General features: G+C 48.3%; 2 protein-coding genes across 6 annotated transcripts in view; both read left to right on the top strand.

Moving 5' to 3' along the window:
- ADIPOR2 (adiponectin receptor 2) overlaps window positions 1–18,848 on the top strand; it is a 57,793-nt gene extending 38,945 nt beyond the window's left edge. For all 5 annotated transcript variants that reach the window (XM_055085406.1, XM_007101149.4, XM_028490850.2 and 2 more), the window contains 6 exons: window positions 3,059–3,178; window positions 6,839–7,010; window positions 10,212–10,398; window positions 10,569–10,756; window positions 13,900–14,093; window positions 16,118–18,848. In XM_055085406.1, the coding sequence (XP_054941381.1) occupies window positions 3,113–3,178; window positions 6,839–7,010; window positions 10,212–10,398; window positions 10,569–10,756; window positions 13,900–14,093; window positions 16,118–16,246 (936 nt within the window). In that variant the 5' untranslated portion in view covers window positions 3,059–3,112 and the 3' untranslated portion in view covers window positions 16,247–18,848. The remainder of the gene's footprint in view (window positions 1–3,058; window positions 3,179–6,838; window positions 7,011–10,211; window positions 10,399–10,568; window positions 10,757–13,899; window positions 14,094–16,117) is intronic.
- Window positions 18,849–19,827: 979 nt separating this feature from the next.
- On the top strand, window positions 19,828–24,992 carry LOC112066338 (adiponectin receptor protein 2-like). Its single transcript, XM_028491481.1, has 2 exons — window positions 19,828–20,190; window positions 22,262–24,992. The coding sequence occupies exons 1-2, from the start codon at window positions 19,828–19,830 to the stop codon at window positions 22,388–22,390; spliced, it is 492 nt and encodes a 163-aa protein (XP_028347282.1). The 3' UTR covers window positions 22,391–24,992.
- The last annotated feature ends 379 nt before the right edge of the window (window positions 24,993–25,371 follow it).

Genomic DNA, 25,371 nt, shown 5'->3' with positions numbered 1-25,371 from the left:
GGGATAGTTTCTTTTATTCATTATCTTTGTTCCTTAAACAGATGTGCAGTGTAGTGCAGTGTTGTTAAAATCATTTTGCAGATGAGGAAACTGATGCTTATTGAGATTGTATATAATTTTGTCAAAGATTACACAATTTATCATTAGTCAAGGTTTATCTGGCTTCAGACTCACTTTTATCCATTGGCAAACCAACTTTTCCCAAAAACTGTTTAAGTGAATAAACAGTTGTTTCCTCTGTTTGGTGTTCAACCAAGACCATACATCTTGCATTCTCAATGTTTTCTGTTTTCTTGTAATAAACATGTGTTAAGCACTGCTGAGAAGCAAAGCTGTCCTCCCCTGTAGCAGTGCCGTCGTTCTCCTCCCTCCCATAGTGGGGAGTTGACGCGTTCCTCTCTCTTTCCTGTAGACGTGGACAGTGGTGGGTGCCCACCCAGAGAGGCGCCCTCTCTTCATTTTCCTTACCTCAGTCTGTAGTAAAGGTTACCTATGTGAAGTGCCTTTGCTTCTGCCAGTGAGGCTGCCTTGCCTTTCCCTATCAGTGGTCCTCCATGAATCCAAGTGCACTTGTTCCTGGTATCTCAGACTGTCTGCAGCTTAGTCAGGTTTTACTTTTGATAGTACAGGAAACATTTAACTGTGTTCTATGTGCTTATTTGTAGTTTTATTGGAAACTGCTGGCTTGATTTGAGAATCAAGATTGAATCCATGTTTCTGTTTTCTCTTTGTGAAGAATGAACTACATGTTAAACATGCATAAATATTGGACCTATTTTATGTTTTATATAAATTTACATTTTATACTTTAAAAAATCAGTCCGGGGCTTCCCTGGTGGCGCAGTGGTTGCGAGTCCGCCTGCCGATGCAGGGGACGCGGGTTCGTGCCCCGGTCCGGGAAGATCCCACATGCCGCGGAGCGCCTGGGCCCGTGAGCCATGGCCGCTGAGCCTGTGCGAGAGGCCACAGCAGTGAGGGGCCCGTGTATTGCAAAAAAAAAAAAAAAAAAAAAATCAGTCCGCTAATCATTTCAAACTGTTGTCTATTTTCAGTTTTCATATAATTGATGATTTAATGGAATTTTATCACTTTTATTTTGTTTAATAAGGCACAATCCTTAAATCTTTTAAAGCATTAATTAATCTAGCAACTTTGTAAGTATATAAAATATTGGCACAGAGCTGTTCTGGGAGCAATGGAAGAACACAAACATACACTTAAAATCTAGTTTAGGAAGCGTTACAGTGAAAATGTAACATTCTATCAACTATGAAATAAAATAGTGTAAGTCAGTGAACAAGAGCTGTACATTAGTTGTCCAATGAGCAGTCTGGACTTGAAGTGCTGAAGAAATTCAGAAGAGGAGGCATGTTATGGGTTAGGTGGAGCCTACATTTTCTGGTGAAAATGGCTTCTTGTTTGCAGGGAGTGAAACACATTGAAATGTTACAATGGTTTGTAGCCCTCCAGACGGCTCTGTTATTGAAATTTCACAGGATTGGGGGAAGCAATCTAAAAAATGTTCCTAGAAAGGTAGAGGGGGTTGTAGAGGGGTGTGGGAGGGAAACATGGAACCTTCTTGAAGGAAAGGTAGAGAAACACTATGCGAGAGTAGTTAAGAGGTTTAAACCGGAACATGATGGTGATGGACTGGCATGGAGGGGCAGGAAGGTAAGTTTTAGGTCAGTAGAGAAGGGGAGGGTGTTGGGTGTTTTATTGGTGAGAATAATAGAGAAGCAGATTCAAGATAGTTTTCTTGGAGAACATAATTTAAAAAAATTTGAGATTGGGTGCATAGCATGTCTCACATGCTGCTTAATAGCCTCTAGTTATCTTGAAGAGTGAAGAAAGTAAAATCTTAGGATTTCTTTTGAAACCTGTTCAAATTCAAGTTTTGTGGTAATGACCTCCGAGTGCTCAGCCTCCCCAGTTTTCTGATTGCAGGGAGAGGATCAGTTCACCCCCTCGTGCAGTTATGGGGGTAGTGCTGTTCACCTGGCAGACACGTAGCTTAGGAAGTAGTTTCCTGTGGTGTCATTATTCATTGAGTGACAGAACCACCAAATTTTAGAGAATGGAGAAGACTGGAGAGATTTAAACAACTCCTTTTAGATGGAAATGAGAAAATTGAGGCTCAGAAAGGTTGAGAGACCGGTCTAGAAAACCATCGACGTTCGCGGTTAAACCAGGCTTACTCCTGGCATCTCCCGCGTTCTAGTCCATTGCCCTTCTTACAACTTCATTCTGTCCAAACCGGCGGCACCTTGACCTGGAGACTCTGCAGGTTGTCACGCCTTCCTGCGTCCCCCAGACACAGTGATCGTTTCCCCACCGTGTGGGAAGGCGACGGGCTTCGTCCTTTTTACTGTTCCACTTTGCTGGTTTTAACCTCGAGCCACCTACTTAACCTCTTTGCCTAATGTTCTGTATATGTTTTGATAAGAATACTATTCTAGTAAGGTAGTTGTCAAGATTAAGTTAGATGGCCTTTTCTTTGTGCTTGGTGTAGTCTAAGAATTTGGTAAAAGTAGTTTTTTTCCTCCTTTCTTTCTTTTCCCAGAACCAAGCAAAGCAAAGCAATAGACCCATTCTAGTAATCAGTGTCTCCGGAGAATTGGCACAAAGGGATACAAAAGATATATTTTGTTTTTCAAAAAGCAAGTTTGGTGTTAAATCTCAAAGTTTATTTTACATGTGCCAGGTGGGATTCTTGGAGATTTCCCCTCAATAATCTCTCAACTTTATATGTGTAATAGTATTATGTGATCTATGGGTATAATTCTTAAAATAAAAAACAAAGCATTCAAGGCTACTCCTTGAATAGGAACGCTGCTGCCGTAGTTCAGTTGTCTGTCGGAGAAGAATCAGGCACCTCTTGTTCATTTTCAGTACTCATAACAATTCTATAATAAACAGACCTTACTTCCTATGTTGTTACTTGTCTGAGCCTTGTTTTGACCTTAAGAGAATTTCATTGTAATTCTTCAAGGAAAATGTATTGTTTGGTTCCTTTGGCTCCTGGTCTCTGTCCCTGACTGTTTCTGTGATTGCCTTGCAGAGCTTGGAGGAACGTCGGTGTGATGATGGAGCGTCTCAGGAGGACGAGGGGTTTATGGGCATGTCCCCCCTCTTACAAGCCCACCACGCCATGGAGAGAATGGAAGAGTTTGTGTGTAAAGTAAGTTGGCCCTTTCTTGTCGTTTCCGTGCTGTATGTTTAGTCCTTCCCAAACAGGAAACTTTTAAAGAGAGAGGCGTGTGGCGGTGTGGGGGGCAGAAGCAGTGTCAAGACTTTAACCCTGTTCAAGGCACAAGGTCTTTGTTTGCCTGCACAGCCGTGATAAAGGTTTGATAACACTACATTATCCAGCTGGGAAACAAGGCTTTCCTGAAAATAGGTTCACAGAGTAGATGTCTTGTTGACCATTTAGACGAGAGAGTGAAAAAATTGGGGGCGTTCGATGCCTGGAGATGCTGAAGTGCCATCTCCAAGTCCCTTGAATCTGTTCTACTGTGATAGCAAACGTGCTTCTCTTCTTAGGGATTGTGTGGCTGATCAGACTCCTCTTCAGATAGGAGTTGCCCGCTTCTCATGCACATCTAGTATCTTCGGTGTAGCTGGTATGTCTTCTGATTCATTAGGATCCATGTGGGGATTTTTTTCCCCCCTAAGATGGTAACTGGAATTGGGGTTGCTTGTTTAGAGAAAATGGTCAGGGACCCTGGCACGGGTATAGCCGCTCGGTCCATCTGATCCATAGGAGCCCTGGCAGGTACGACCTCAGGTCAACACAATTCAGTGTGTGTGTGTGTGTGTGTGTGTGTGTGTGTGTGTGTGCGCGCGTGTGTGCGCGCGCGCACGCGCGTGTGTGTATGTAAATTCATTTATTAAACGTTTTTGAAGGACTCTTGATCATTTAGAGAAAAATTTTTCGGACACTTAGCTTTCTCATGAGTTTTATGAAACCAAGACATTTTATACATGTAGTCGTAGATCCTGAAAACTAAATTTAGGTTTTCCTACCTTCACAATGATTCTAGAAATAATTGGGGCCAGTTGACTTAGAGTCCTATACTTTGGACCAGAGCTGAGAAGAGAATGTTATAATCTGGATATAGACATCTCTTCCAAGACAGGGATTGGGGGGTGGGGGGAGGGGTGGGGAGGAGTGGTGGGAGGGTCTAAACATTTACAGATCTACTTTTAGAGCCTCAGAAATTTGAGTCAGTGTTTGAAAACTGGTGAAGAAAAAGCCAAGCAAAACAATAGACCCATTCTAGTAATCAGCATCTCTGGAGAATTGGCACAAAGGGATACAAAAGATATATTTTGTTTTTCAAAAAGCAAGTTTGGTGTTAAATCTCCAATATTCAGTGTCCGGCCATTAGGGATTCTTATGTTAATGGATCCGTGGGGTCCTGTAGCTAACTTGACTGTCTTTTTGTTCTCCCTTCGGAACCAAGAGTAGAGAATATAGCAGATAAAACTTTCCAGTTTAAGAGCTAATGGGTGAATAAATGGGCACTTTTTTGCTACAGACTATAATTTTCTGAAGGAAAAGTAGTGATTATTACCAACCCCCGCTAGCAGTGTGTCTGTGATCAGAGGGAGAGGCTTCCTGGGTCGCCCCACACACTGTGGCCCAGCACCTGACCGTCCTTGATAAATCTAGTGACACAGGGTTCTTTCTTGGACTGGAAGCAAATAGACAGTTAAAAATGAAGTGTCCTGTCACGTTGCTGGTCCAGGTACTTTCCCTTTTGGAAAAGCTTTTCTTATAGGGATAGGGAACAAAACCATTTAGGCTTACAGAGTATCCAAGTTTGATCTTGGTGTCTCTTTCCCAGCCTTCAGTAGTTGCTGTTTACGAGCATCGTCAGGCCGATGTGGGATAGGAGGTGTTCTGTGGGTCACTTTTGTAAATTAAGTTTTGTGCGTTATATGGTCTAATACAAACCTAGTGGACCATTGCTAAGATGTTTGATTTAGGCACTGTCCTTGTCAAGCTTATAAATAAATGTGTCTTTGACTAAGCTGTGACCTTATTCTTCCCCAGGAGGGGAAAGAGGATACCTGTTTGGGTTGGCATTTGGCTACACTGCAAGTTGAGCCACATGGGTGCAGTGTCTGAAATTGACACTATTACAGTATAATTATGAAAGCACAGCTCCTTGGCCCAGTCTTTAGACACCAGAATGTTTGTTTAGAAACAATGGGGAAAGTCTCTCTGACATTGTAAGCATGTAAGAAACTCGGCATTCTTTTTGACTATTTTGGCTGTGTGGTGGATGACACTGTAGCACTTTGCATATGATCACAGAAGAGCTGTTTCCATGTTGTGAACTGCCTTCAGGGAGGTGAGGATTGATTTCTATTTTAGAAAATAAAATTCTCCCAAAATAAAACAGAGTAGCAGCATCTTGTAACACATTATTTTATTTTGTTGTATGTTAGGAACAAGCAGGGAATGGCCAGATTAGCCCAGGCCTCAGGTTTTGAGTTGGAAGGTGTAAGGGCCAGTGGGGAGGGTAGGGAGAGAAGGGAGAGTGAGTTTGAGTGTGAAGAGTGTCACTGCTATTCTTCAGTCGTTTGTGTCCACTCCCTTTGGAGTTCCACAGAGGATCAGTTCTCTGAAAACGCCCCTAAGGAAGGATTAGGGGGAGCAGAGAAGCAGCAGCCTCTTGTGGAGGGAAAGGGTGGGCATGGTGGCTGGCAGGTGTGGGGATCAGCCGTGCTGCTGGTCACAGGGGCGTCGATGTCAGAGTGGAAGCCACAGGTAGACATGTTCCTGCATTCTTCCTTGCATCTTTTTGGCTCAGCAGAAGCAGGTTAGTTTTTAGGCTTAAGTGGGTTTGTGGCGTGAGCTCACTGGGCTGAGAGACGTGATTAGGAGCAGAGTGAAGACACACCCTTTTTAGGAGGGGCTTCCTCACTCCTGATCCCTTTCCTTTAGTGTCTGATGGGGGCCTGACAGCGAGGAAAGAGGGGAGCCGGAGGGCAGGAGGGCTGAGCCCCTTTGCCGGCTCCGCGGCACTGGTCATGAGCTCTCAGGTGGCAGCCTGTGGGGCAGGCAGGACTGCACATCACCTTTGGGGTGGGTGCTGGGGTTTGCTGCCGCATTTATGAAGTGCTTTGGGTCATTTCGTGGGATCCTCACAGCTTCCTCGCCAAGTGATCGAAGCACTCGTGTCCTCGTTTTATAAATGCGGACACTGAGGCTTGAGGATTTTGTAATTAATTAAAGCTCATTCAACTAGTTAATAGCAGAGATCCAAGATTTTCTGACTCCTGTGCCCTTCTCTACTTGCCGTATTTGCTGTGATGGGAAGAGAAAGAGTAAGGGAGAGGGAGAGACTTTAGCAGAAGGTACATAAGTGTGATTCTATGTTCTTTTTTCACCAACAGGGATATTAAGTATAAAAATGGTCTTATTTAACACGACAGGGATTTTTCAGAGGTACAGTCCGTGGTGGAGGATGAAGGAGGGGCGGGGCGTCTGTATGGGTGGGACTTCAGCCCTCTCACCCTACCTTTAGCCAGACTGAAACAGAGCTTGAAAGCACTCTTTCTGGGTATTTTCTGTAACTTCATTTCATTTGCTCTTCCCTTTTCCTAAGAAAAGTCCTGTCCCTGCCCCCCCATCCCCTGCCTTAAAAAAAATGTTTTTCCTCAATCAAGTTTTTAAAACCTCAGAATATAGGACATTATACCTTTGAATGTTATTTGTCTTTTTAAAGATAAGGTATTTTTTCTCCTTATAAGCCAGTGTGGTAAGAGATAGCTGTCAGTATTGCTCAGTTGACATTAAACTCAGACGTGTTTGCTAATATTCTTCGAGGTCTGGGAAGGTCGGTGGCGAGTAATCCCTCATGACGTGCTACCCGACTGGCTCAAGGATAACGACTTCCTCTTGCACGGACACCGGCCCCCTATGCCTTCTTTCCGGGCCTGTTTTAAGAGCATTTTCAGAATACACACGGAGACAGGCAACATCTGGACGCATCTCTTAGGTATGTGACAGCAGAGATATAACGTGGCCGTCTGTTTCTCCCCCACCAGTGTGCGTCAGGGTAAGGGCGGAACTTCAAAAATGTTTTCTGGATTTCTGATGATGAAGTTTCTTAGTGGTTGTCTCTGTGGTGGTCCTTGTTGACACGATGATTTTATTATAGCTAGGTTGTATTTCTCTCTACTAGATTTTCAGACATGTCCTTAAACCAGGCAAAGGAAAAGGCACTGTACAGAATGGGGTATAATATTTTAATGAGCATGGAGAGGAAGGTAGTTATTTAATAGAAGTAAGCTGATTTTTGGAAGTCATTACTTAGAATATTCACAATTCAATTTCAGTTTGGCTTGAAGTAGAATGTGATCTATGATATTTCTTTCCATCATGATTGCACATTAAAGAAAGAATGCAGTGGGGGCGAGAACAGTCTTTTCGACAAATGGTGTTGGGGAAAACTGAGTAACTAGTATGCAAAAGAATGAAGTTGGACTCCTAATTCACACCATATAGAAAAATTAAGATGGATCAAAGACCTAAACATAAGAGCTAAAACTCTGAACCCATTAGGAGAGAACATAGATGTAAATCTTTATGACCTTGGATTAAGTGACAGTTTCTTAGAATTGACACCTAAAGCATAAGCAACCGGGCTTCCCTGGCGGCGCAGTGGTTGCGCGTCCGCCTGCCGATGCAGGGGAACCGGGTTCGCGCCCCGGTCTGGGAGGATCCCGCGTGCCGCAGGGCGGCTGGGCCCGTGGGCCATGGCCGCTGGACCTGCGCGCCCGGAGCCTGTGCTCCGCAGCGGGAGAGGCTGCGGTGGAGAGAGGCCCGCATACCACAAAAAAAAAAAAAAAAAAAAAAAAAGCATAAGCAACCAAAGAAAAAATAAATTGGACTTGATCAAAATTAAAAACTTGGGACTTCCCTGGTGGTCCAGTGGTTAAGAATCTGCCTTCCAATGCAGGGGACACAGGTTCAATCCCTCGTCGGGGAACTAAGATCCCACATGCCGTGGGGCAACGAAGCCCGCATGCCGCAACTAGAGGGAAGCCCGCACGCTGTAACTAAGACCTGACGCAGCCAAATAAATAAATAAAATATTTTTTAAAAAAATTAAAAACTTTTGGGACTTCCCTGGCGGTACAGTGGTTAAGGCTCCGCAGTTCCAGTGCAGGGGCCATGGGTTCGATCCCTGGTCGGGGAACTAAGATCCCACATGCTGTGCAGTGTGACCAAAAAATTAAAAAAATAAAAACTTTTGTATGTCAAAGGACATTAGCAAGAAAGTAAAAAGGTAACCCACAGAATGGGAGAGAATATTTGCAAATCATATATCTGGCAAGGGGCTAGTGAAGAACTCTTACAACTAAACAGTAAAAAGACAACTCAGTTTTAAAAATGGGGAAGGCATTGGAATAGACATACAAGTGGCCAGTGAACACACGAAAAGTTGCTCAACATCCTGAGTCATTTGAGGAGGTGCAGTGAGATACCACTTCACAGTCACTAGGATGGCTGTTATCAAGAAAATGGAAAATAACAAGTCTTTGCCAGGATGTGGAAAGGTTAGAACTCACGTGCATCGCTGGTGGAAGGTAAAATGGTGCAGCCCATAGAAAATAGTTTGGCAGTTCCTCAGAAAGTTAAACAGAGTTACCGGCAATTTTAATTCTAGGTATATACCCAAGAGAATTGAAAACATGTTCACACAAAAATGTGTACATGAATGTTCTTAGCATTATTCATAATAATGCTGAAAGTGGAAACAACCCATGTATCAGCTGATGGGTGAATAAAATGTGGTATATCCATATAATGGCCAGAGAAGGGGTGAACTGCTGATAATGTGCTACAACATGGGTGGGCCTTGAAAACATGCGAAGTGGAAGGAGCCGGACACAAAGGCCAAGTATTGTATGATCCATATACATGAAATACCCAGAATGGGAAATCCATAGAGATAGAAAGTAAATTAGTGGTTGCCTAGGGTTGTCTAGTGGGGAATGGGAGATGGCTGAACAGGTGTAGGACTTCTTTTTGGGGTAATGAAAATGTTCTAGAATTAAATAGTGGTGATGATTGCACAACCTTGTGAATATACTGAATAGTCTGGCCTTACCCGATTTGATGTACATTTCTTACCCCTCGTTTGATTTCCACTATGACTGCAAGTTCCAGACTGCTAGTGCAGTGAGAGTAGAATAGACAGTCAAGTTTGTTGCTGACTTCTACTCGAGGGTAAATGCTTTATTAAATGGATCAAACAGAATCACTTAGTAAATGGTTTAACTGCTTAATTTCTGTGCCTGTCTTGTGTTAAGTGGCCTTTCCCTAGGCAATAAGAACATGGTATCTCACTGTGAAGAACAGTTTAAAAACTGGTTATGAAATGGCCCAAATGGGCATTTCACTGTCCTTTAACTTCCGAATCTGTTGGGCCAACGGGTGAGGACCAGAGAAGCATAAGGTTCCTTGACAGCTGTTGGTGGAGAAAAGCTGTGTTTCCTAGCAGAGTTTGGAGGTATCAGCATTCACTGCAAAGGAAAATGCAGAATGGGCCTTTGAAACCTGGGCTACAACATATATGCCAAAAACTTTATAAATGAAATTTCACGTGGGATCTAGAGGTAGAAGTGGGTTTTTCTACTTTTTTAGTTTAATCTTTTTTTTTTTTTTTAACATCTTTACTGGAGTATAATTGCTTTACAGTGGTGTGTTAGTTGCTGCTTTATAACACAGTGAATCAGCTATACGTATACATATATCCCCATATCTCCTCCCTCTTGCGTCTCCCTCCCACCCTCCCTATCCCACCCCTCTAGGTGGTCACAAAGCACCGAGCTGATCTCCCTGTGCTATGCGGCTGCTTCCCACTAGCTATCTATTTTACATTTGGTAGTGTATGTGTGTCTATGCCACTCTCTTCTAGTTTTTTAAGAAGGAGCAGCCATTGTCTGTTTTCTTTTTTGGATTAGTAGTGAGTTATTCTGTATACTGAGTTTGTGAAACTGAGGAGCATATGATACCAACAGTATTTGGAGTAGACCAACATTTTGGATAAGGTTCAGTTATTTGGAAAAATTTGGGAAGTTCTCATGGAACTTTCGATTTGGATGTCAGGATTGAAAACACAATCAGTATGTGACACTTCAGTGTATCTTCAAAAGGATGATTCTTTCTCTCTTCCTGTGCTCTTTCCTAGGTTGTGTATTCTTCCTGTGCCTGGGCATCTTTTATATGTTTCGTCCAAACATCTCCTTTGTGGCCCCCCTGCAAGAGAAGGTGGTCTTTGGATTATTCTTCTTGGGGGCCATTCTCTGCCTTTCTTTTTCGTGGCTGTTCCACACAGTCTACTGCCACTCAGAAGGGGTCTCTCGTGTCTTCTCTAAGTGAGTATCTGCAAAGTCCGTATCTGATCAGTGATGTAGAGTCCATGGGCTAGGGGAGAACTTCCAGCAGAGGTGGCAGAACCCTTGATACCATCCGCTGGGAACTTTGATCGGAACCTGTAGCAGGCAGTAATTTTTAACATTAAATGGATTTTTTTTTTCTGTCCTAGACTGGATTACTCTGGTATTGCTCTTCTGATTATGGGAAGCTTTGTCCCTTGGCTTTATTATTCTTTCTACTGTAACCCACAACCGTGCTTCATCTACTTGATTGTCATCTGTGTGCTGGGCATCGCAGCCATCATCGTCTCCCAGTGGGACATGTTCGCTACCCCGCAGTACCGGGGGGTGAGAGCAGGTAAGAGCTCGCAGAGGGCCCACACTGGACCCGTGTCTATTTGCCAGGCTTCGTTAGAGGGTCACCGTTGCCCAAGCATTACGCGAGGTACTTGTGATGCAAAGATGGAGAAATCGCAGTTCCTGTTCTCGAGGGCCTCGTAATGTAGTAGGGGTGTCAGAGTGGAGGGGGTGCTGAGCTATCGCAGTTGACGTGTTCGGGGCAATACAGTGTACGTGAGTTTAGGCCCGTACACTGTCCTTATGGCTGTGGCTCCGTAACCTTTGTAAAATAATGATTCCTCCTTCTCAGCTCACGGTGTACTTTTTATAGTGATTAGTTCTTTTTTTTGTTGTCATTTTTTGTTTTGTTATGTATTTTCATTTTATTAAAATTTTTTTTTTCCTTATGTATTTTCATTTTAAAACGTGTAAAAAAAAAAGTCTTCACTCCCAACTGATTGTGTTCTAAAGAGGCGCCACACTCTTTTCTGATGTAGAGATAAAGAGGCTTTTTGTGTTTAGGATAATGCCTGTTTAGTTGGAGATCAGTGGAAAGCCAAAAGCCCCTTCCTGTGTGAGTACTTCCCGTGTGAGGGCCTGGACTGGCGACTGACCCCTCGGAGCCAGGGCTGTGTCTTCAGTTTTCTGCCCACCCAGTGTCAAACCCAGTACCTCCTGAGAGTGAACAGGAAGTATTAGAAAGAATACTTTTCCTTTCAACCTTTTTGTTTTAAACCATTTTGTATCAAAGTCCAAGCCACAGTTTACCTGCAGTTACCTAGAAGGTTAGAAGTTAGAATTAACTTCATGTTAGTGAGCACTGTTGTAACGCTGCCCTCTTCCCTTTTGAGGATTTCTTTGAGCACTTGAGCAGTGGTCAGGGTTGGCTCCCAGTGTTACCGAACCAGACCTGGGTCCGCTTGCCGTGCCAGTCTGCTGACACCGGCTTGTGGTGGAGGACAGTGCAGCATTTACATTGTGAGGCGCCAGACGAGGAGTCTGGGGAAGCTAGTGCTCAGAAAACTTCAACTCCCTGATGGTTTTGGGGGAACAGGTTTGTTTTCGTTTTTGTTTTTTTTTGCGTTACGTGGGCCTCTCACTGTCGCGGCCTCTCCCGCTGCGGAGCACAGGCTCCGGACGCGCAGACTCAGCGGCCATGGCTCACGGGCCCAGCCGCTCCGCGGCATGTGGGATCTTCCCGGACCGGGGCACGAACCCGCGTCCCCCGCATCGGCAGGCGGACTCTCAACCACTGCGCCACCAGGGAAGCCCGGGGGAACAGTTTTTATAGTCAGAATTTGGGGGAGGTCTGTATGGTGTGTGACCTCCCTCTGATTGATTGATGGGGGGGTAACGGGGTGGTGCTCCAGGAACCTCAGTCATTGGCCCTCTGGTTCCAGCCAGTCTGGGGTCCCCGTGCTTGTGCTCAGCCTGAGGTCGCCGTCCTCCACGGGGTGGGCCCCAGTTCCCATAGACGAGCTCTGAGACGTGCATCCGGTTGGGTCCCTTGAGGAGGAACCAGACCGTGCCCCTTCCCTGCACTGCTGTTCTTGACCGCTCCGCCTTTGCTTCGGCACTCCCCCACTCCTCTAACTAGCAGCTGTTGGAGTCTGCCCTTTGGGACTCAGGAAAGGTCTAGGAGGCTGAAACCTTTTTCCTGCAAATAAGAAATGGGGGACACGGAAGGGCTTTTGTGCCTGGGAGGGCCCCACCAGGTCCTGCTGGGTTTCAGTCCCCCCCCTTCCTGTGATATGCCTCAATCTTGGGGGGAACAGGTACTGGACAAGAAAACAACGTTTTGAATAGAGAGGCTGATCATGAACTCGCAGAGAACTCGGTTTCCCCAGCGGTGCTCAGCTGGGTGTTCAGCCCGGAGCACGAGAGATGGGAACGCTCCGGCTGAGCGGAGCCGCATGGCCTGCGGTCTGCGCGTCAGAGGGACCACGTTCCTGAGCCTTGGCTTTGGGGACGACGGGCACGACCCTGAGCAGCGTCTGCTTAGCGCGTGGAGGAGAAGCGCGGTGAAGAGACAGGAGCACGGTGTTTTCGGGGGTGGGAAGGAAGTAGGCCCTCTTGACTCCTTTCTTCTTGAGACAGCACTGCCCTTGCCCCGCCCTCGGGGACGCCCGTGTCATCTACGCGCGTGCGCTCGGCCTTGGTGCACGTCGGTGGGCGCTTGCTTGTAACAGCCAAAGCAAGTAATAGGCACCTTGTTTTTGAGAAAGCTTATTACCAGATGGTGGTTGGTTTGGCAAAGGTCATTCTTACCTGTGTGTCGGAACGTGGGAGCAGCTCCTGGCTGCTGGGGGACGTCCCTGTGGTGCTTTGTTGACCCACACCCTTCACAGTGGTTTTAGATCTGCGTTACCTTTAAACTTTTTTTGATCGTGACATTTTCTGTTACAACCCTAAACGTGTCTTATTTTATATGTATATATATAAAAATATAATTTATATCTATATAAATTATAAAACTTGGACAAAATGGCACTTAACCCTCCACTTGACACAGTCTGATTTTTTTTGATATTTTTAAATTTTAGTCTAGTTCATAAAAAAAAAAAAAAAGCTCATCTAGACTCGGTTTGTCTCATAACCTGGGTCATATCCAGAAGTTTGAAAAACACTGCTGTAGAGGGTTTTGAGGGCAGTCGGCTGTGGTGGAGCCTTGCTGATAGACTGTATCTGACTGGTGCTCTGGGGCCCTCTTCCTTCCTCACCCCCACCTCCGTCCTTTCCACCCTACCCTCACCCCAGGAATGTCTGTCTGGTGCCTCAAAGGGAAGATGAAATATGTAAAACTGCTCTGTACTGTAATCTGTGTCTTAAAGAAGCAGCATTTAGGGGTGCTTTGAGCAAAACCCTAGAGCTGTCTGTTTCTAAAACACTCAGCAACATAATTCCAAACCCCTTGAAGACTGCTGACTTGTTAGGCTAAGCCTTTCTCAGCAGGAGGCGCTTTGCCTTTGTAAATAGATCTCCTTTTTAGAACTTAGATGTGCTGTCTTGCATGTCAGAATCACAGAGTTTGAAGAACCTTCTTTTTCCTTTTGACCAAAAAGCTGATGTTGCATCCTGCTGTGAAATATTCAGTTTACAGAATCACTGGTACCGTGCCAAAGTTCTTCTTCCTCATTTTCACTGTGTTCTTACGATTCCCAGGAGTGTTCTTGGGCCTTGGCCTGAGTGGTGTCATTCCCACCTTTCATTATGTCATCTCGGAGGGCTTCCTGAAGGCCGCCACCATAGGGCAGATCGGCTGGTTGATGCTGATGGCCAGCCTGTATATCACGGGAGCAGCCCTGTACGCGGCCCGCATCCCCGAGCGCTTCTTTCCCGGCAAGTGTGACATCTGGGTGAGTATGGTCAGGGGTGGTCAGTGTCTGTCCGTCCATCTGTTAGTGGGTTATTGGCAGACGGGGAAGTGGAATAATTGAGGAAGCTTCAGACTCAGAATCCAGATATGTGTATCCTAGCCCTCAGTGTCCCTCATGATTTGTGTCTCCAGACAGTAAGTACAGTATTGACTAGTGTTTATTGGTAACTGACATGTGTGGGTGCCTGGCACAGAGCTGAGGGAGCACTTTACAGGGACGGCCTCGTTAGATACACCGGCCCCGTAAAGTGTAACAGCTCCTATCAGTGCCTTCACTTGACAGCTTGGGAAAGGAGGCTTCGGGAGATTAGGTAACTCCTTATCCGGCACCCCTGCCTATGAGGTGGCAGGAGTGGAATTTCAGTCTGCGCTCCTGTGCCCAACACTGTGGCAGGTCTTCTAGTCCTTCTTTGTCTGGTCTCCTCGTGTACGAGATGAGGGTGACAGACCAGGTTTTTACCAAGGTCCTTTCTGATACCAAAATTCAGTGGTTTGTAATGAGGGACTGATATACGTGTTTGGCTGGGAGAGGAGGTAGGAAGACTAGATGTGGTTAATGGTAGGAAAGGAGGAGAGGGGGCAGGGAATACAAGGGACCAGGAGGCAGACACCCTTGTAACTGAAGGCGGCCTGAGGCGTCTCAGCAGTGCCGTGCTGTCTGAGTGGGGCCTGGCCTTCCGGTGTTCTGCCCCTCACCCAGCTACCGGTTATCACAGACTGAGCCGCTGGCCCTCTGTCTCCTCAAAGATTAGCTACTCATAGAAAAGAAAATGCTAATTTAGGTCATCTTTGGAACTTCAGGTGATCAAATTTATCTTTCTGAGATTGCCTCATCATGGTTTTGACGTTGATATGGAGAAATTGTCACACCCTCCCCGCCTTTTTGGAAAATGAATCCCCTTTGGTTTCCTAGGAAGTATCTCTTGGGAAGTGACTTATGGATCCCTCTAGTTTACACTTCTAAAATCAATGTCTTTCCCTTGATAATTAGTTTTGCCGTTTTTCATGTTGAGACTATAATGAGAGAATAGTGTAAGTTTTGAAGTGATACTTGGTGCACTGAGCAATAACCCCCTTTGATATGAGCTAGCATTCAACAGAACAAGTTAAATCAGAACCGTCACATGTTTGTAGACCAGCTTCTGACTTGAGAAGGAAGTAAAAGGCCCTGCTTTCCTAGTCCTTTTTAAAAATAAATAAATAAATAAATAAATTTATTTATTTTTGGCTGCGTTGGGTCTTCGTTGCCATGCGCGGGCTTTGTCTAGTTGCAGCGAGCGGGGAGGCTGCTCTGCGTTGCGGAGCACGTGCTTCTCATTGCAGCGGCTTCCCTTGTTGCAGAGCACGGGCTCTAGGCGTGCGGGCTTCAGTAGCTGTGGCTCGCGGGCTTGGGTGCTCCGCGGCATGTGGGATCTTCCCAGACCAGGACTCAAAAACCCGTGTCCCCTGCATCGGCAGGTGGATTCTTAACCACTGCGCCAGCAGGGAAGTCCCCCTTTCCTAGTCTTTTGATGTCGTATCTTCATGTAATTCTGGCATCTTAGAGCTGAAGGAAACTCTAGCCACCAGGTATTTTGACCCTCTACCCCATCCTGGAAGCCCCTTTGTTTCCTAGGAGAGCAGCATTTAAATGATGGCCTAGTCCATGACAGCGGTGAGGAAAACACCCCTGTGTCTGACCATCGCCTGCTGCTCGGCACCACGGGGTCCTCGGGGCTTTGTGGCCTGTTGGCAGCACCTGCCCCGAGTCTGCCAGGTCCCCGGTGCCACGCGTGCACGTGTTCATGTCTCAAGCTTAGGGCCGCAGCTTGCTTTCTGTGGGGACAGCTGGCCTTCAACTCAGCAGAATGTGATATGCCTGCTGGATGCTCCGAGGTCTGTGGATGCCTGGAATCTGAGCTGTGGCATCCACTCCGGCCCCCTGCTCAGCGTAAATGATCTTCAGGACCTTCTGCCAACGTTTAATAACGTGTCTCTCTCCCCCCACACCCTGCCCCGCTCCAGTTTCACTCCCATCAGCTCTTCCACATCTTCGTAGTGGCTGGCGCTTTCGTTCACTTCCACGGTGTCTCAAACCTCCAGGAGTTCCGCTTCATGATCGGCGGAGGCTGCAGTGAAGAAGATGCACTGTGATACCTGCCGGTGGCCGGGGACTGTGACCCTTAACCGGGGCCTGCGGTGCCTGCAGGGCTCCCTCACTGGCCGGTGACGCCAGTACCGGAGGAGCCCCAAACCCTGGCAGCCTCGTGGGCTTTGTGACGCCCCAGGGCTCCGGGTGGTCCGCGACTGGGAAGAGAAAACAAAAATAAATCCCACCTCAGAGGTGGAGAAGAGGAGAGACGACCCAGACCCTGCCTTGTTCTTGGGTCTGCTGAGTGAGGGCGCTGTGAGACCCGGGCAGCCTGGCTTCTGATCCGTGTCCTGCTTCTTTGTAGATGTCGGGACAGTTTAGCTGGAGGCTCATTCTTCTCCCTCCTCTCTCCTGCAAACAGTAACGCAAACCAGTTTCGGTGAACATTTATATCCTGTAAGGGGTGGGGTGTGCTTTTGGGAGAACAAAGAAATTAATGTAAATAAGATTTCTAACTTACTGTTTAAATAAAAATTTATATAAATGTTTAAAACATAGGGGTAGGGGAGGGAGGGACGATTTTTGTATAGAATGAAACATGCAAGTACCACACACTGTTTCAATTTTGCACAAGTGACTGCAGGATGATCAGGTGACAGCCCCAGAATGTATAATGCCTTGTGCACCAGGGTGCCTTCTGAAGGCTGGCATACCTGGGGGCCCTGGTGGGGCAGAGCCTACGGCCCGGCCCGGCAGTCGCGTGGCGGCTCTCGCACCTGAGAGCCCTCGGGAGCCCCGAGGCGGACAGGAGCAGTGTGCGTTTTCTCAGTGGAAACAGCGCGTGAAAGGCTAACGGGATGTGTTAGATGAAGGCTCTAGTGACTGTGTCGTTAGAGCCACCTACTTGGGGAAATCACTTAGGCTGGCGGACGGGCGGTGGAGGGGGCGCGGTAGGCCCAGGGGCCCATCGCAGTGCTTCCTGGCGTCCTCTTCAACTTGGTGGCGACTTGGCTGGCTGCCAGGGGTGGGGCAGGGGTGAGAGTGTTCCGTGTCTTTGCTGTGGAGCTCTGGACCACCCCGTACGTTTTCTTTTCCTCCATGAAAATCACCGCCCTAACTACCCTTCCTCCCCCCGGGAATAAAAATCGACCTTTCCTGGCATCATAGTTCCTGGCCTGGAGCCAGCCACAGAGGGGTTCCAGGTGCCCCTGACACATTTACGTGGGTGAGAGAGCGTTTGCCTGCGGCGCTGTCCTGGTGACCCTGGGTGGCAGGTGCGTCAGCTCTCCACGAACAGGAAAGCCAGCGGCATGCCCCTAAAACCGAGCCCACTGCCCCGCCAGTGCCTGAGCGGCCAGGACCCCAGGACCCCACTTTTCAGGGCTAGTGTGGTGGCGAGTCTTACAAGCAAATGCTATGTTATTGCCACGGGGTCTGGCCAGATCCTGGAAGCTGTTACGTCTTTGAAGAGCTGCTCGAAGTGCAAAAGGCTGCTCGTGTCCCAGAGGTGCCCTGTTAGGATGTCAGAGGGCGGTAGGGGAGGGTCTGATTCACAGAATCCTGACCTGGGCTCATGGGAGGACCATCAGAATAGCCCTTGAGTCCAGTTACTTACTCTCAGCCAAGATTTCAGGTGATTAAGTTACATCCTCGGGGGGGCGGGGACTAGAAGTGAACATCGAGGCCCCGAGCATGGGGGCCGGCGGCCTCCAGGGGGTGTTTGGGAGTATGGGAAGGGTTTCCTATTTATTCAGTATGGGGTTTTTCCTTGGTTATACTTCTCCTTTCTCGCCCCTTTCCCATCTCCAGCAAAAGCTGGGAGCCAGGACAAAAGAATCCATTGAAGAACTTGCAAAGAACTTACGAGTGTTTTGCTTCTGAGTGAGGTCACTGCCCTGGGTGCTGGGTGGGCTCAGCGAAAGACTCAGTGGGTGAGCTGGTGCCGTGCCCGCGGAAGGACGAGCGGTGTCACTCCCCTGGGGAAGGCCAGCCCGGCGGGGCAGGCCCGCCCGGGAGGAAGCACACTTCGCTTCATGAAGCAGCAGCACGTATCGGAAGCCACGCTTGCTCTTCGGTCACGCACCTCGGGGTACAGGGCGTGTGTCTGCACAGCCCCGTGGCACCGCCAACAGAAGCGGCAGTCCAGGGCCCGGTCGCCCCGCACTCCAAAGGAGGAGTGGAGTCTGGCTCAACGTAGCACAAACCCTTAGGAAAATGAAGCAAGCACCACTCAGACGTCCTCCAGGAGCAGCCCCCGCTCTGGGGAGCGTGGCGGCGTGTTCGCCCATCCACGGGCGTGTCTGCAGCTCCTGCCCCGCCGTTCGCGCACGTCTCGGCTCGCTGAGAACTCTCACAGGTTGGCGCCTGGATGCCTTACTCTCAGCAGGCAGAGGCTTGCTTGCTCTGTGCAGATTTTAATTTTCTTTTTGGGTCCTAGGCTGGTTAGGACCGCTACAGCTTCATCCTTTCACCGTTAAATAGTGGCCTTTTCAGTATTTTCCCCCTTACCGTTTATAAGTTGCTGAAGCCACAGAGCACATTTTTGGGGATCGTAGGGGGTTGGGATTCCAGAAGGGCGTTTATGTGATGGTTCCACTCACCATGGGAGTTCCCTCCTTGCTGTATTGCTCACCTTCTAATAAAAAGAACCAAATGGAACATGAACTTTGCTGTTGTTGTTGTTACTGCCTCAACTTTCCTTTCCGTAGCTTTTGGTACTTCTTACTTGAAGCCTTAACTTAGTCACTGAAGCTTAAATTTTCGGAAATGTCCCAGTCTGAGTGCTGAAGACCGTTCTGGAAAAGCTCTCCGTGGACTAACCTTTCAACAAGTGAAGATCTTGTGGAATTATTAATAGAATTCTTTGGCCACTAGGGGTATTTTCTATACTGAATAGAATATCTGAGGACATTTAGGGGGTGTGTGTACTCAATTGGGCTACCAATTGTTTGAAAGTTATATCGTATACTGTCACTTCCACATATAATGTTGAGAGTCTGCGAAAGTTGAAAATTCTCACAATTTTAGATAGGCTTGTAATTTGTGTATTTTGCGTTTCCATTTAATTTTCTTAATGTGTTATAATGGCAGGCAGGATAGTAAAGAGTTAATAAAGACGGTGCAGTTTAAAAAACAAAGTGCTTAACGCCGAACTCAGGTTTTCCCCGCCTTCATGCTTTCATCGTAACTGGGGGTACCAGGTGTAGAATGGAGGGGAGAGCTAGCTTTAAGGAGCAGTTCTTAATTTATCGTTAAAGTTACAAAAATACTACCTAAGGAGTGCCTCATGCAGAGGGTCTCTTAAAGGACTCAATGCCTCATCTAACTGTAAGCAGCACCCACCGAACACGTCTGTGTTATTTCACTCTTGTTTTATAGGTGAGGCGGCTACAAGGGGTAGGTCTGACGCCCATGCCAGCATTCTTTACACGAAGAAGAAAAGCCGGATTAAAGGGTCTTGTGTATATTGACCCAAAGGTTGGGCGTTTGTTAGCCCTTCCTTGTAATCTGAGAAAAGAGAGGAAATCCCAACCCTTTTGCCTTAGGTAAATTTAGTTTTTTCAGGGGGAATTTCCAGTATTTGGATGAATTCTCATTTTAAGTGTAGAAATAACTAGAGGGTTTTTGCGTAGGTCACCCGGGAATGGGAACTGGTGGCGTCCCGTTCTTGGTGACAGTCCGAAGAACCTTCTTTTTCCTTTTGACCAAAAAGCTGATGTTGCATCCTGCTGTGAAATATTCAGTTTACAGAATCACTGGTACCGTGCCAAAGTTCTTCTTCCTCATTTTCACTGTGTTCTTACGATTCCCAGGAGTGTTCTTGGGCCTTGGCCTGAGTGGTGTCATTCCCACCTTTCATTATGTCATCTCGGAGGGCTTCCTGAAGGCCGCCACCATAGGGCAGATCGGCTGGTTGATGCTGATGGCCAGCCTGTATATCACGGGAGCAGCCCTGTACGCGGCCCGCATCCCCGAGCGCTTCTTTCCCGGCAAGTGTGACATCTGGGTGAGTATGGTCAGGGGTGGTCAGTGTCTGTCCGTCCATCTGTTAGTGGGTTATTGGCAGACGGGGAAGTGGAATAATTGAGGAAGCTTCAGACTCAGAATCCAGATATGTGTATCCTAGCCCTCAGTGTCCCTCATGATTTGTGTCTCCAGACAGTAAGTACAGTATTGACTAGTGTTTATTGGTAACTGACATGTGTGGGTGCCTGGCACAGAGCTGAGGGAGCACTTTACAGGGACGGCCTCGTTAGATACACCGGCCCCGTAAAGTGTAACAGCTCCTATCAGTGCCTTCACTTGACAGCTTGGGAAAGGAGGCTTCGGGAGATTAGGTAACTCCTTATCCGGCACCCCTGCCTATGAGGTGGCAGGAGTGGAATTTCAGTCTGCGCTCCTGTGCCCAACACTGTGGCAGGTCTTCTAGTCCTTCTTTGTCTGGTCTCCTCGTGTACGAGATGAGGGTGACAGACCAGGTTTTTACCAAGGTCCTTTCTGATACCAAAATTCAGTGGTTTGTAATGAGGGACTGATATACGTGTTTGGCTGGGAGAGGAGGTAGGAAGACTAGATGTGGTTAATGGTAGGAAAGGAGGAGAGGGGGCAGGGAATACAAGGGACCAGGAGGCAGACACCCTTGTAACTGAAGGCGGCCTGAGGCGTCTCAGCAGTGCCGTGCTGTCTGAGTGGGGCCTGGCCTTCCGGTGTTCTGCCCCTCACCCAGCTACCGGTTATCACAGACTGAGCCGCTGGCCCTCTGTCTCCTCAAAGATTAGCTACTCATAGAAAAGAAAATGCTAATTTAGGTCATCTTTGGAACTTCAGGTGATCAAATTTATCTTTCTGAGATTGCCTCATCATGGTTTTGACGTTGATATGGAGAAATTGTCACACCCTCCCCGCCTTTTTGGAAAATGAATCCCCTTTGGTTTCCTAGGAAGTATCTCTTGGGAAGTGACTTATGGATCCCTCTAGTTTACACTTCTAAAATCAATGTCTTTCCCTTGATAATTAGTTTTGCCGTTTTTCATGTTGAGACTATAATGAGAGAATAGTGTAAGTTTTGAAGTGATACTTGGTGCACTGAGCAATAACCCCCTTTGATATGAGCTAGCATTCAACAGAACAAGTTAAATCAGAACCGTCACATGTTTGTAGACCAGCTTCTGACTTGAGAAGGAAGTAAAAGGCCCTGCTTTCCTAGTCCTTTTTAAAAATAAATAAATAAATAAATAAATTTATTTATTTTTGGCTGCGTTGGGTCTTCGTTGCCGTGCGCGGGCTTTCATGCGCGGGCTTTGTCTAGTTGCAGCGAGCGGGGAGGCTGCTCTGCGTTGCGGTGCACGTGCTTCTCATTGCAGCGGCTTCCCTTGTTGCAGAGCACGGGCTCTAGGCGGCTTCCCTTGTTGCAGAGCACGGGCTCTAGGCGTGCGGGCTTCAGTAGCTGTGGCTCGCGGGCTTGGGTGCTCCGCGGCATGTGGGATCTTCCCAGACCAGGACTCAAAAACCCGTGTCCCCTGCATCGGCAGGTGGATTCTTAACCACTGCGCCAGCAGGGAAGTCCCCCTTTCCTAGTCTTTTGATGTCGTATCTTCATGTAATTCTGGCATCTTAGAGCTGAAGGAAACTCTAGCCACCAGGTATTTTGACCCTCTACCCCATCCTGGAAGCCCCTTTGTTTCCTAGGAGAGCAGCATTTAAATGATGGCCTAGTCCATGACAGCGGTGAGGAAAACACCCCTGTGTCTGACCATCGCCTGCTGCTCGGCACCACGGGGTCCTCGGGGCTTTGTGGCCTGTTGGCAGCACCTGCCCCGAGTCTGCCAGGTCCCCGGTGCCACGCGTGCACGTGTTCATGTCTCAAGCTTAGGGCCGCAGCTTGCTTTCTGTGGGGACAGCTGGCCTTCAACTCAGCAGAATGTGATATGCCTGCTGGATGCTCCGAGGTCTGTGGATGCCTGGAATCTGAGCTGTGGCATCCACTCCGGCCCCCTGCTCAGCGTAAATGATCTTCAGGACCTTCTGCCAACGTTTAATAACGTGTCTCTCTCCCCCCACACCCTGCCCCGCTCCAGTTTCACTCCCATCAGCTCTTCCACATCTTCGTAGTGGCTGGCGCTTTCGTTCACTTCCACGGTGTCTCAAACCTCCAGGAGTTCCGCTTCATGATCGGCGGAGGCTGCAGTGAAGAAGATGCACTGTGATACCTGCCGGTGGCCGGGGACTGTGACCCTTAACCGGGGCCTGCGGTGCCTGCAGGGCTCCCTCACTGGCCGGTGACGCCAGTACCGGAGGAGCCCCAAACCCTGGCAGCCTCGTGGGCTTTGTGACGCCCCAGGGCTCCGGGTGGTCCGCGACTGGGAAGAGAAAACAAAAATAAATCCCACCTCAGAGGTGGAGAAGAGGAGAGACGACCCAGACCCTGCCTTGTTCTTGGGTCTGCTGAGTGAGGGCGCTGTGAGACCCGGGCAGCCTGGCTTCTGATCCGTGTCCTGCTTCTTTGTAGATGTCGGGACAGTTTAGCTGGAGGCTCATTCTTCTCCCTCCTCTCTCCTGCAAACAGTAACGCAAACCAGTTTCGGTGAACATTTATATCCTGTAAGGGGTGGGGTGTGCTTTTGGGAGAACAAAGAAATTAATGTAAATAAGATTTCTAACTTACTGTTTAAATAAAAATTTATATAAATGTTTAAAACATAGGGGTAGGGGAGGGAGGGACGATTTTTGTATAGAATGAAACATGCAAGTACCACACACTGTTTCAATTTTGCACAAGTGACTGCAGGATGATCAGGTGACAGCCCCAGAATGTATAATGCCTTGTGCACCAGGGTGCCTTCTGAAGGCTGGCATACCTGGGGGCCCTGGTGGGGCAGAGCCTACGGCCCGGCCCGGCAGTCGCGTGGCGGCTCTCGCACCTGAGAGCCCTCGGGAGCCCCGAGGCGGACAGGAGCAGTGTGCGTTTTCTCAGTGGAAACAGCGCGTGAAAGGCTAACGGGATGTGTTAGATGAAGGCTCTAGTGACTGTGTCGTTAGAGCCACCTACTTGGGGAAATCACTTAGGCTGGCGGACGGGCGGTGGAGGGGGCGCGGTAGGCCCAGGGGCCCATCGCAGTGCTTCCTGGCGTCCTCTTCAACTTGGTGGCGACTTGGCTGGCTGCCAGGGGTGGGGCAGGGGTGAGAGTGTTCCGTGTCTTTGCTGTGGAGCTCTGGACCACCCCGTACGTTTTCTTTTCCTCCATGAAAATCACCGCCCTAACTACCCTTCCTCCCCCCGGGAATAAAAATCGACCTTTCCTGGCATCATAGTTCCTGGCCTGGAGCCAGCCACAGAGGGGTTCCAGGTGCCCCTGACACATTTACGTGGGTGAGAGAGCGTTTGCCTGCGGCGCTGTCCTGGTGACCCTGGGTGGCAGGTGCGTCAGCTCTCCACGAACAGGAAAGCCAGCGGCATGCCCCTAAAACCGAGCCCACTGCCCCGCCAGTGCCTGAGCGGCCAGGACCCCAGGACCCCACTTTTCAGGGCTAGTGTGGTGGCGAGTCTTACAAGCAAATGCTATGTTATTGCCACGGGGTCTGGCCAGATCCTGGAAGCTGTTACGTCTTTGAAGAGCTGCTCGAAGTGCAAAAGGCTGCTCGTGTCCCAGAGGTGCCCTGTTAGGATGTCAGAGGGCGGTAGGGGAGGGTCTGATTCACAGAATCCTGACCTGGGCTCATGGGAGGACCATCAGAATAGCCCTTGAGTCCAGTTACTTACTCTCAGCCAAGATTTCAGGTGATTAAGTTACATCCTCGGGGGGGCGGGGACTAGAAGTGAACATCGAGGCCCCGAGCATGGGGGCCGGCGGCCTCCAGGGGGTGTTTGGGAGTATGGGAAGGGTTTCCTATTTATTCAGTATGGGGTTTTTCCTTGGTTATACTTCTCCTTTCTCGCCCCTTTCCCATCTCCAGCAAAAGCTGGGAGCCAGGACAAAAGAATCCATTGAAGAACTTGCAAAGAACTTACGAGTGTTTTGCTTCTGAGTGAGGTCACTGCCCTGGGTGCTGGGTGGGCTCAGCGAAAGACTCAGTGGGTGAGCTGGTGCCGTGCCCGCGGAAGGACGAGCGGTGTCACTCCCCTGGGGAAGGCCAGCCCGGCGGGGCAGGCCCGCCCGGGAGGAAGCACACTTCGCTTCATGAAGCAGCAGCACGTATCGGAAGCCACGCTTGCTCTTCGGTCACGCACCTCGGGGTACAGGGCGTGTGTCTGCACAGCCCCGTGGCACCGCCAACAGAAGCGGCAGTCCAGGGCCCGGTCGCCCCGCACTCCAAAGGAGGAGTGGAGTCTGGCTCAACGTAGCACAAACCCTTAGGAAAATGAAGCAAGCACCACTCAGACGTCCTCCAGGAGCAGCCCCCGCTCTGGGGAGCGTGGCGGCGTGTTCGCCCATCCACGGGCGTGTCTGCAGCTCCTGCCCCGCCGTTCGCGCACGTCTCGGCTCGCTGAGAACTCTCACAGGTTGGCGCCTGGATGCCTTACTCTCAGCAGGCAGAGGCTTGCTTGCTCTGTGCAGATTTTAATTTTCTTTTTGGGTCCTAGGCTGGTTAGGACCGCTACAGCTTCATCCTTTCACCGTTAAATAGTGGCCTTTTCAGTATTTTCCCCCTTACCGTTTATAAGTTGCTGAAGCCACAGAGCACATTTTTGGGGATCGTAGGGGGTTGGGATTCCAGAAGGGCGTTTATGTGATGGTTCCACTCACCATGGGAGTTCCCTCCTTGCTGTATTGCTCACCTTCTAATAAAAAGAACCAAATGGAACATGAACTTTGCTGTTGTTGTTGTTACTGCCTCAACTTTCCTTTCCGTAGCTTTTGGTACTTCTTACTTGAAGCCTTAACTTAGTCACTGAAGCTTAAATTTTCGGAAATGTCCCAGTCTGAGTGCTGAAGACCGTTCTGGAAAAGCTCTCCGTGGACTAACCTTTCAACAAGTGAAGATCTTGTGGAATTATTAATAGAATTCTTTGGCCACTAGGGGTATTTTCTATACTGAATAGAATATCTGAGGACATTTAGGGGGTGTGTGTACTCAATTGGGCTACCAATTGTTTGAAAGTTATATCGTATACTGTCACTTCCACATATAATGTTGAGAGTCTGCGAAAGTTGAAAATTCTCACAATTTTAGATAGGCTTGTAATTTG

This window comes from Physeter macrocephalus, chromosome 6 (assembly GCF_002837175.3).
Source record: "Physeter macrocephalus isolate SW-GA chromosome 6, ASM283717v5, whole genome shotgun sequence".
Lineage (NCBI taxonomy): Eukaryota > Metazoa > Chordata > Mammalia > Artiodactyla > Physeteridae > Physeter > Physeter macrocephalus.
This window is presented reverse-complemented; position numbering and strand designations above follow the sequence as displayed.